Source organism: Lipotes vexillifer, unplaced genomic scaffold, assembly GCF_000442215.2.
Source record: "Lipotes vexillifer unplaced genomic scaffold, Lipotes_vexillifer_v1.1 scaffold1208, whole genome shotgun sequence".
Taxonomy (NCBI): Eukaryota; Metazoa; Chordata; class Mammalia; order Artiodactyla; family Lipotidae; genus Lipotes; species Lipotes vexillifer.
This window is the reverse complement of record NW_006799247.1, coordinates 1182557-1195042: the sequence shown is the minus strand read 5'-3', so window position 1 is coordinate 1195042 and position 12486 is coordinate 1182557. Positions and strand designations below refer to the sequence as shown.

Sequence of the window (12486 nt, the reverse complement as noted above, 5' to 3'; positions counted from 1 at the left end):
AGCAGGAATGATAAGCAGTTGCAGAAATGAGAAATAGAGCAAAGAAAGACTACAGCATTTATACTATTGTACTACTGCAATTTTCCTTCCTCCCTTCCTTTTTTCCTTCCTTCCTTCCTCCCTCCCTTCCTTCTTCCTTCCTTCCTTTCTTTCTTCTTCTCTCTCTCTCTCTCTCTTTTTTTTTTAATTTACCAGATTGTCTTTAGGGATTCCTAAAACACTTTATAAAAAAATATATTTATTATTCACTTACTTCATTGCCCTCCAATTCAAAAAACTCAAACTTCATAGAAATTCTGTACTGTGTTGGTGCCACCACTTGCCACACGCAGTGTTTGTTGGGAGGGTACTCCTTGGGCCAGCCTGGAGTGGTTATGGTGCCATTCAGTTTTGTAAGAAGTCCTCCGCAAGCCGCTAGAAAGAAAGAAAAGGGAAAGGTTTCCCCTAATAAATCTACCCCCTTCTTAGCACCTTTCCATTGATAATCAAACATCTCAGCATTAAATTTCAACCATCTTCTGGATTTTTCAAAATCTAGAAAGCTGCAGTCTCTATTCCTTAGTCTTTAGTACAACTATTTTAATCATCTAATCCAGTTTATAAAGTGTTATTTTGTAGATATGGAGCGAAGAAAATGATGGCTTTACACTTTAGATCACTTCAAAGTTGGGCGAGCAATGTAAAGAAAACTGGGGGTCAGATTTCTTATATTTTAAGTGTGTATAATAATATCTACACCACACGATTGTTGTGAGAATTAATAAAAAGATATATGTAAAGTACAATACAGCATGATGTATTAAGACCAAAATCAATTGTTTATTTCCCCAAACTCTTTTTTTTTTTTCCAAGACAAGGAACTTGTTACTTGTTTCCAAGACAAGGAAGGAGTTACTTGAGCTAGAAGGCAAGGTAAACTATAGTAAATAGAGCGTATTTGTTATTCCAAAAGCTCCATTTAACAACTGGTTTTCTTTCTCTTTTGGATGATCTATTTAAAAGAGGTACTATTTATGTTACCTTTCTTTCTTATTGATAGTGAAATTAGGAAAGTTAGGGTTTCAGAAGCAAGTTAAGTGAAATGAACATATTGTACACAGTTCCTAATTAATTCCTAGGGAGTCAAGAGTTAGCTAAAGTAACTGGTCTCTTGAATTGCCTTTGCATATATAGGCATATGTATGTATATGTGGATATGTATGTTAACTAATATAAACATTACTATATTTATAAATATATTTTTTAAACTACCTGTAATCTCAGGTTTACCATATTTGGTAAGTTTCTAAAGTGTATTTATTTTTAGTAGTCACGTGGAAATAACAGCCACATAACTTCATTATTATCTGGCATACAATGTCCTGTGTTTTAAAGACACTGTATTTTCTTCATAACTGTGTCTATTTTATTCTAGTATAAGAGGGAGGCATAAAAAGAGAAAGAGAATGAGACTACATGATAGAAGGAAATGGGTAGGGGTTTCAGGCAGGGAACCCCACGTGCAAATCTGGTCCCACCTTCGCAGGTCCTTTTGTCAGGTCCCAGCTCATAGCCAGGCTCGCAGGAGCACTGGTAACTGCCCAGTGTGTTCAGACAACGCTGCTCACAGCCTCCACGGTCAGGCTTGGCACACTCGTCTTCCTCTATAAAAATGGCGACAATTAGACAATTGACTTCTTCAACGAAGGAACAGGAACAATTTGCAAGCCCTTGACTGATGACATAGAAGAACCCATGTCACTGCAATCTAAGAATTGTGTAAGAACCAGAAGGACTGGTCCAACTGAAGATCACCTCATCTCAGACACAGTATGTTTTTTTTCTGACTTTAAACTTAAAGAGGATTATTAAAACCTAGAGATTTTTCAGAATGGAATAGAAAAACTTACTGAAAAAACATGGATTCACCTGTTCATTTCATTGTATAGTTTGCTAGGTAGCCTGAGGAAATGTTTTTAAAGTAATATCATTATTAAGAAATAAAATATGGTGACTAAAAATTAAAAAGAAGGAAAACTATGAAACTTAATAGACCTCTTTAAATTGAAAACATTCACTGTTTTTTATATAGATATGTTGATCCAGAAAATACAATAATTCCATATTTTTGTAAACAGAAACTATTTTAATTGTATATGGTAACATGAAAATATATATGAAATAGACATATGAAAAATATATACTATTAAAAAAAACACATATGACAAGGTACTCCATAATCTCACTCTTTAGGAATAACCTACTGTGAGTTAAGAAAACAGCAAACAATATTCTCTGGAGAAATTATGCATCATCCAAAGACTAGGCATTTTGTTAAGCAAATACACAAACGTCACAAGAGAGACTCTTATAGTATGTTTATTCTACTGTAAAATATAACATAGAGAAGATTTAAAGCATGTAAATGAACATTTTAATGAATACTTGGAATACATATAGTAGAAGTGCCAAGGTTCTCTGCCTTTCAGTTCAAATGGTAAGCATCTAAGTAATGCTCAGGAAAAATCAATTATATTGTTGCTCTTTGAATAATGAAAATATCTAGATATTATTCACAATAAATTTTGACCTACACTACTGAATCCATCACTTATCCTTTAAAAATTATTATAGAGAAAATTTATTTTCTCTTCACATAAAAGAATTTTATTCTATAATAACACACTTAACCTAAGTGCCTATGAATTTTCAAAATACAAATCTGACGTTATTATTTGCACTAAAATAGCTTTCTTTTTACCTGAGGAATACACACCAAACATGAGACATGAAAATAAACTAAAATTTGCTTATACAATTCAAAATTAAAGCTGATCAGTAATAATGTCAAAAAGACATTTTAGGGATCAGGATGTTCTACTAAGGAGGCCATACATTATTTCTAATGTGACAGAATTCTATTCTCTAAGGGATGGTTTAGATGCTGCCACCTGGAAATAAATTGATAAACTATATATCAGTAATCCCCTTCTGGTTATGAACCCTTTGTTGATTATATTGCAAATATTTTCCTCTTGTCTGTATATTTCTGGATTTTGACTATTTCCTAAAAAACAGGTGGTAAAAATATTCTAATGGAGTTCCTACCCTGTGCTACAAATCTCCAAATTCCAGTTTTATAACCAGTAAACTATTCCATCAAAAACCATCAAAATATCTTTATGAATAGTGCATACTTCAATCTTCAATATTACTTTATTTCTCCCCTAACTCAAAGATAAATACCACATTTATCCTTGACAGAGAAAAGCTTCCACTTTAAATGATTTCAAATTACCTTTAAAAAAATTGGCAGCGAACCCTGCTTTGTTCACAGTTCCATCAGAAACAAACTTCATCCACAAGGTATTGGAGGTAGATCTGATATCTTCAGGTTTATCATAACCACAAAAACGCCCTATTAAAGGACTATTTTCACTGGTTCCATCTCGAACTTCTAAGTAGTCATAGGCACAGTTGTCATGTCTCTCAATCTGTAATAGTAAAAATATGTGATCTATCTCATTAGTAGACAAAACAATTTCTGTAAAAGTGTATCATGTATTCTCAGTGCCATAGTACTAATATGGCCATATTACTTATACCAAAAGAGAGCATTTCTGTTGAGTGTGTATGGTAATATCTACACTGTCCATGAAGGATGTATTATTCTGGTAGAGAGACAGAGGAAAAAATCTATGAAAAAGTGCATCCACATGCACTAGGATCAATAGAAGTTAACTGCCTTTTAAAATAAAATAAAAAATACAAATAGTAATTCTTTGGAAAATAGAATTTAAGAGAATCCAGACTAATAATTATCATTAGAAATCTGGGCTAGATATGCTATAAACAATGCATAATTTGTTCTGAAACATAGCTATAAAAATTGCTCATAGTTGATCAAAAAATCATTATTTTATCAATAGAGTGGCTGAATTCATATTATTGACAAATGTTGCACTATTTTAGGTTATACATATCTTTTTGAAGCAAAATCTGATAACATTTCTTCCTAGTCTATGAAATCCTTTATCCATAGTTAGCATAGCTTTGTGTGGGAAGACTACTCCATTGTAGAACTAGCACTGGCTGCCCCTCTCAGGGTAACAGGCATGTTTAGATGAGGCTTTTACCTTAACACATTATTCTCGACCTGTGCACCCTGGATGTACTCAATCTCTTTCCTAAACAACTAAATGCAAATATTAGCTCAGACTATTGGCTTTATGAAGAAGTGAATGTTTGTAGACCTTTGTTTTAGCCCTAACCTACAAAAAACAAAACAAAATTTACAAATTGTTTTATAAATTATAAGACAATTTCTAAATAAATTCTTGCTTTTGTTTTTTTCATAGAAAATGGGCCCTAACTCTGAAGTCTTAGTAGAGTCAACTACTTATTACGTATTTGAAGCTGGAAAGCACTGACATCTATAATTATAAACCATGAAAAGTATCACATGTTGTCAACCAACATTCAACATACAATTCACTAATTTATGGAATTCTCCTATTGCAGAACGAATGTCAGGGAACACATTCATTCTATGAACTACAACCTGTATGCATGAAACTTCTGGTATAATTGGTTGAAGAAGTCATTTCCTGATTTGTCAATACATTAACAATGATAGTCTTCAAATTAGGCAGCATAAGGACAAACAGAAAAAAATAGATTTTGAAGCAGATTTGGTTAGAACAAAGTACTGCATTTGCTCCTGCCCTTTTCCCAATCACAAATCAGGATTCATTCATTTCTTCAATAAATATTCAGTGCCGGTTCTGTGCTGTGCACTCTTCTCACTGCTTAGTATGCATCATTCATCAAAATAATAGAGCCTCGCCCTGCTGGAGCTTATACTGGTGGGTAGAGAGCAAAGGAACAATAAACAAGGTAAATAATAATCATAAAATATTAGAAAATAATACATTCTATGGAAGAATACAAAGTGAAACAAGATAGGAAGTATGAGCAGTGGGGGTGGCGGGATTGAAGGTTGCAATTTTACTATCAGTAGGAGCTCATTGTGACTCATAAATCCAGATTTTTCCCTAAAAATGTATTCTCTTCATGTGTGGAATTATGGGAAAGAATTGGAAAATATTTAACATTAAAAATATCTCATTATTTAAAGCATACTTTTGAGACAGTAGCTGTTAAATAGAGAGGTGAGGGAGAGCTAGCAGTCTCACTAGGAACAAAATTAGTCACTGGGGTGACAAGGCCAATCTGACCAGCTATAACATACCTTCTTCTCTCAGTCTTTAATACAGTCCCTCCAAAATCAGAGTTCTCTATAAATATGAGAACATTTCCAGATGGCCAAAGTCTATTCATTGTTAAGGGGACATATAAGATAAAATCTAAAACTCTCAGGGTGTACAACTTGATAAAAGGGTAAGCAAAACTGAACAAACAACAAAACTGTAGGAAAAATAATCAAAGGTCTCAGCAAGTCAACCTATCTATCTTCACCTGCTTGAGCAGCACAGAATGAAATGCTTGCAACTCATGAATTATTTTGGAAGGAGGGAAAAGGCTAAGTTAGAAGAGGAAAGGGAGTGAGAACACACAATGAAGAAAGTAGCAGCTTGCCATAGAAAGTTAATTAATAGAAAAAAAATCACGTTGCTTCATATCAGAAGCCATACCAGAGTAAAAAATAAGAAGGTTAATTAAAATGGGGTTTTAATTACTATTTTTGAAGAAATTACTTCTTTTGAAAATTACAGTACGAAGAAAACAAGAGAGACACTGTTGAAAAAAAATTACATATGATCAGTAATTAAAAGGATATAGGATAGCGGGTATTTCCCTGTATATAAAACTCACTCTGTTCCTTTAACAGTTAAACAATAATCTCTTTAAATTTTAATTTGTAGTATATTCACTGGTTACTTCGTAAAAATTAGAGCTCTAAATATTTTATATGATACACAAAGTGTAAATATCTCATGGGTAAAATGAATAAAAGTGACCAATTTTAGGATTGATTCCACCAGTACCTGTTTATGAATTACATATTACTTATATATTATTATGCACCTGGTATTAGGGATAAAACAATAGAAATATACACTGTAGTCTCACACAGTAAATGCCATGGTTGTTGACCTACATATCATATCAATGACCTCCATGATCTTTGTTTACATGTTTTTCCAGTTTAATTATTTTAATCCTAATTGCAATACCAGCACAATAAATCTTCTCTATTGGTGTTAATTATAATTATACCTCTTCAACTACATCCACATAACAGTAATGATGGTGAGCACAAATGAGAGTTTGAGTTAGTTTATGTTATTTGTGTAACATTTTCTCCAGCAGTATCGATTACTTTATCAATTAGTATAAATATAGTTGAAGAAATAAATATGGTTGAAGCTAAAAAGTGGATAAGTTCATTGATGTTATGCCAGTAACCTTAGGTACCATGAGAAAAAGAACAGGAAAGTCAGTAATTCATTAAAAAAAGAAAAGGAAAAACAGTCTCTTCTTGATTTAAAGCATGGACATGTAATAAATATGTTTGGTAATGATAATGCTGATTTATTACAGACTTTAAGCTAATCAGAACACAAACCATATAGGAATGTGGCAAGTTTATCATAACGTAAACAGACCTAATATGTATATAGAGAAAACAGTGAAAGTGACATTAAGCTCTGAAGATTGTTTTAGAAAACTGATATATAAATGATATTGGAAGTAAATCCAAATACACAAAGAAGGAAGAATAAGTACAAAGCTTAGCCAGTAGGGATTAATATTACATTTCATTACTAAGTGCGGGGGGTCCATGTCTTTACTGGCAGGTTAGAGAGGAAGCATCAAAAAGCTGAGTTATTTTATTTAGCAAGAACTAAAATCAATTAAAAGTAACCTAAAGTAGTCAGCCTCTCATTCTAACACTGCCAACCAGTGCAGAGCTTTGTGGTCAGTGCATGTGGGGGAGCTCTAAGACTGAAGGAATGCCAGCCCTGGAGCAAGATACCATACCCAGGCTCAGGGGCCATTCACATACTTTGCTTTCATTTTACAATCAAATTTCCAAATAAATATAACATTGCAAAAACATCTACTGCAATACCTACTTATTTGTAAAAACCTCTGAAAACTCCAAAGTTTCTAGGTAATAGTTTCAGTAAAAGCTCTCCCGTACTCTCTGAAAAATTGAAAATAAAATTACCATATGATTCAGCAATTCCACTTCCGGGTATTATATTTGGAAAATTGAAAGCAGGGTCTTGGAGAGATACTTGTACATCCATGTTCATATCAGCATTATCCATAATAGCCAAGGGGTGGAAGCAATCCAAATGTCCATCAGTGGATGAATGGATAAGCAAAATGTGGTCTATACATAAAATGGGATATTAGCCATAAAAAGGAAGGAAATCCTTTCAAGTGCTATAACATGGATGAACCTTGAGGATATTACACTAAGTGAAATTTTTAAAAAGTGACACAAAAAATCAAATATTGTATGATTTCACTTACATGAGGTACACAGAATCGTCAAATTCCAAGAGACATAAAGCAGAAGAGTGATTGCCAGGGGCTGGGGGGGAGGGGGAAATGGGAAGTTGTTTCTTACTGGGTAAAGAGTTTCAGTTTTGCAGGATGAAAAGTGTTCTGGAGGTTGATTACACAACAATGTGAATGTACTTAACACTACTGTGTCATACACTTAAAAAATAGTTAAGATGGTAAATTTTATATTATGTCTATTTTACCGTAATAAAAAAAGTCTTCTGTGAGTGTTAGAATGTAATTTCAAACTATAATTCATACTATCAACTCCATAAATGATTTAACTTTTATAGATAATATAACTTAAAGTTCTATACATTTGGAACAATGTTAAGTCATTATTTTTTGCTTTGGGGTAAAATGTTAAAGAAAAGTATGACTAACAAAAACAAGATTAGCATTTATTATTAAAAATAAATTAATTTTAATACTGAGAAAAATACAGTAAATTTAAGTAATAAATGCTATGACAAAAGGAATTTTAAATAAAAAGGAAAAATGTTTAATAGATTATTTAAAAATGTATCACTGTCATATTTAATATTTTATTAATTAGTATTAGTTTTATTATTACTATTTAATACTTAATGAATATTGATATGTATACAATTAGAGCTCAAAAATGGAGGAGAAAAAACAAAATGCTCAACCATGTGAAAATCAAAACCATAAGGCTGGGTTAGGTCTATTTTTATATGATTCAGGTTTCTCAATGTTGCCATTTGATTTTATTTTTTCCTTCATGACACAATTATTTTTAACTCATAAATTTAATAAATACTTACTGAAAACCTATGATGACCAGGTAATAAATATATACTTGATAGTATATAAACAGTGATGAATAAACAGACATGTCCCTGACTGACAGGCATTTATTGATTAAACAACTTAAATGTACAAATGACAATAGTTATGATGGGAAAGAATTTATTGCCATGAGAGAATTAGATGCCTCATTTTGCTACCAAGATCTGGGTGTAAGAGTGCCAGGCCATGGAATTGGTATCACTCAGAGTCTACAAATTAAGAACTGTGTGACCTTGGGCAAGTTTATTTAATCTAATCTTTCAGAGCAGAATGATAGCCTAAACTATAATTCTGAAGAGCTACTTTATATAGTAGCTCTTACATAGTCATATTCTCTTATATAGTCATTAACCAACATATATTCTTAGCCAAATATCCAAAAATAGTGCAGGGCAAGCATTAAAATGTTAACTCATTAAGATCTTTTCTTGGCTTCCTAGTTCATTCACAAAGACTAGTCTACTTAACTTAAACTAATATAAAATATTTAAAGGAATTAAAGGATTACTCTTAATCAGGTAATTCACAAAGTACAGTTGACCCTTGAACAACGTAGGAGTTAGGGATGCCAACCAAGAACAGTTGAAAAACTGCCAACTGCTATCTCTGGCTCAAAACCAAAGGAACTGATAAATGACTCACCCAAGGGAAGGAGGCTGAAATAGTTTGCAGAGGTTCACCACTTAAACCCTAATTCTTCTGATTCCATATATTGTGATCTCTAATCAAACACAAACTTTCCCCCACACTTAAAGATCTGTAAAATGAAAATAACAGGTACTATGTTTATTTTTAAAAGTCTACATACAAGTGGACCCCTGCTGTTCAAAGCTGTGTTGTTCAAGGGTCAACTGTACCAAGATAAAAAACTTTTGTATGTAGTTTAGAATGTTGCTAGTAATGATGGGAAAGACTATTATATACTATGGTTTTCAAAAGGAAAGTATAACAAAATCACAGTGTGTAGAAATATTGATAAGTACCTCAAATGTAATCCCACTTAAATAAATGTATGTAGGGATTTTAATTAAACATAACTAAGCTCTGGGTTTATTTCACTTATTTCCTGCTTTACTGACATTTGTTTGAAGTTGTACTATTAAAATCTCCCCAACTTTTTCTCTTATGTATTTCTGCATACTGAAAGTTCTCAAGTGAAATAGTAATATAGAGGCTTTTTTTTTAACAAATAACACCACTGCTGAAGAGAAGACGAGTTCTTCAAAATGATTTTAGACATTATCTACATTCATGTACAAACTCACTTCAGTATTGGTCTTACAAGTCAACGTACCAGTAACTACTAGAGAAGAAAAATCGTCCCAAAGGTGATGATTACAGAAGTATTAGGACTCTATTACCCTCATTAACAAAAGCACTTGTTCAGATTTCTTTCTGTACTTACATTAAAATCTAAGTAGCATTAGGAGAGGTGAATATTCATGACATAAATTCACAGAAAGGCATAAATAATGAACAGCCAGTAAGTTCTTTATAGTAGATTTCAACAGAACTAGCTTATCTTAAGGGCCCTTTTATCTGAAAAGGGAGAGAGTGACATAGGGAATAAAAGAGTTACAAAAATAGAAAGTGTTTGAAAAAGTCAAAGACTGATATCAGTGAATAAAAAGAGTTTTGTCAGAGAAAGACACAAAACACTGAGAAATAATGAAGATATTTTTTAAATTATACATTTTAAATATAAAATGCATAAGCTGTATATTGAATATGTTATGTAAACAAAAACAAATTGATATAAACAGATAACTGAGTAACTGAAACAAACCACCTAATGACCACTAGACCAAATTAAAAATATATACAGTTGATTCTCAGTGTTAGCAGTAGTTGAGTTCAACAAAGTCACTGAAAACACTGAGTTAGTGAATACTGATTCATGACTCCTGGAGAAATACAGGGTTAGGTTCCTGAGAGCTTCTGGTCACAAAATTTTTGCCATCAAATCAATACTTAACCTTGCTTTATGTGTGTTTCTGTTTAAAGGTCCCTTCACAGATATTCAAATTCATTAACAGTGAACTCATGGCCAACAGCATTATAATGCAGGCCTGAAAGTCTAACACAAAGATTTTCTCCATGAGGCACATGGGGAGTAGTGTTTGATAAAACTTTAAGCAGAGGAGTGTTTGATATAACTTACATTGTGAAAGTATCATCCCAGCTGTTGTGCGGATATCACGATATGTAGGGCAAGTGTAAAGATGTGAAGAGCTCATCAAAGTTCCAAAGCAAGAGGCAATGAATACAACAGTGGTGGCCAGAAAGTAGGTATAAAGTGGTGATGTATGTGGTATATTTTGAAGACAAAGCAAATAGAACATGCTTATTTATTGGCCTTGGGGTTTAAGACAAAAAATGGAATTAGGGATATTCCTTGAGTAAATAGTGACATACTGAAACACTAAATACTGAAATAGGGAAGACTGAAGGTGAGTGTGTTAGTGTGAGTAAAACAAGACAATCAAAGGCTTGATGTTAGTCAGTTAAAGATGAGAGGCCTACTAGACATTCAAATATGTCCAGCATATAAATAAAGGAGGAAAAACATAAGGAAATAAAGCAAAATGAAGAAAGGACAGGAAACTAGAGATAATAAATAAAATGTACTGTCAGCCAAATTGTGACATGACTCTACCTCATTTCCAAAGCTTAGCAATAACTTATTCATTCACTTAATCAACAAGTATTTATTAAATGACTACTCTGTGTCAGGCATGGTTTTAAGTGCCTGAGGTGTAAATCTTTCTTATTTGTCCTTACATTATCCTATTTTTGAAGAATATCACTCTTACTATATTGATATATCAAAACAAACAAACAAACAAAACCCAGAAAACCAAAAAAAAAAAAACTGCAAACCAGCTAAGCCAGCAATTTCTGCATCTCAGTTTTTAGATGCATGGAATTAATGTATTTGCTGACATAAATACTATAATAGAATTCTATAAAACGTTGAATTATATATTGAAAGGCAGTTCATCTCTTAATTTTCGCAATAGCACAAAATATTAACACATGTAATGTGGTCATTAGATAATTTTTCAGTGAACCAGTTGTTTTGGTTTAAAAAGTGAGTCCTACCCAATTTTAGTTTACTCTACAATAAAGTATTCTACTTGAATAATGTTTGCAATCCAATAAAACTTTAAAATAAATGTGAATCAGATAATCTCAGAACCAAGGTTTCCAAAAATGCAAAGGGGTCAGGGGCATAAACATCATGATCACAGCATAAAAGAGAGTTTTTTCATGATTAAAAAGAAATATGTCTTGAAAATTAGAAGGTACAAGCAAAGGGGTAGAGAAAATACCAAAAAATATGTTACACAGTTTACAGGTGGGGGTATGAGTTTCTCTGGGCTTTTGAGTAACACCTGGATTCCCCTGGGGCTCCTGCTATGGGGACTGGGACACCACAGAGTCACCACACTCAGTGGCAAGCACATCCTGGCATGAATGGGGGTTCACCGGCCTTCTGATCACTTGGACAGTAAATAGGCCTTCTAATTTCAGTAAAGAAATAATCTCCAGTAATGGCATCTGGATCTCTAACTCTTTCTTGGACCTACTGCCAGCACCTCATCATTCCTTCCTACTCCACCTTGGGCTCTCAATTTCTAGCCTGGTTCTGTAATTTAAACATGCTCAGGAGTTCTTGACAATTCCCATATCTCTTAGCTTCTAATTCCTCACTCAGTTCTCCCCACTACACAAAAATGACTCATTAGTTAGTGCAGTAGTTTTAGATGCAGACTTTGCTCCAGGATTCTGACTGGCCTTTGTGTTATTCTGCCCTCATCTAATAATGCAATGTCGGTGCTGATCTCTTCCCCAATAAATATTTTTGATGAAGTCAAAAGCTCCTAAGAATATTTAAATCCCTGTTTTTTGATATAAATAATTTTCTGCATAATGATAAAAAGGTGAAAAATGGATTTACACTGTAACAACAACAAAAAAGATGATCTACCTTTAACCTCTTAGTTTAGAAGACAAAAGTTTTTTATTTAATGGACTCTTCAAGCATTCTTGTGAAACAAGCCTGGACATTTGTCAAAAGAAACTATTGACAGTACTTCAAACATTCTAATTCAAAAAGCACAGATAATGTAAACTCACTTTAATCTTCTTGAAAAT

At 32.9% G+C, this 12486-nt stretch overlaps 1 protein-coding gene across 1 annotated transcript in view; it reads right to left on the bottom strand.

Moving 5' to 3' along the window:
* The window catches only part of TLL1 (tolloid like 1), a 271395-nt gene that overhangs the window by 50934 nt on the left and 207975 nt on the right, over nt 1-12486 (bottom strand). Inside the window, exons 13-15 of the mRNA XM_007471538.1 lie at nt 3278-3473; nt 1518-1643; nt 254-414 (exon numbers count right to left, since the gene is read on the bottom strand). Coding sequence (XP_007471600.1) covers nt 254-414; nt 1518-1643; nt 3278-3473 — 483 coding nt within the window. The remainder of the gene's footprint in view (nt 1-253; nt 415-1517; nt 1644-3277; nt 3474-12486) is intronic.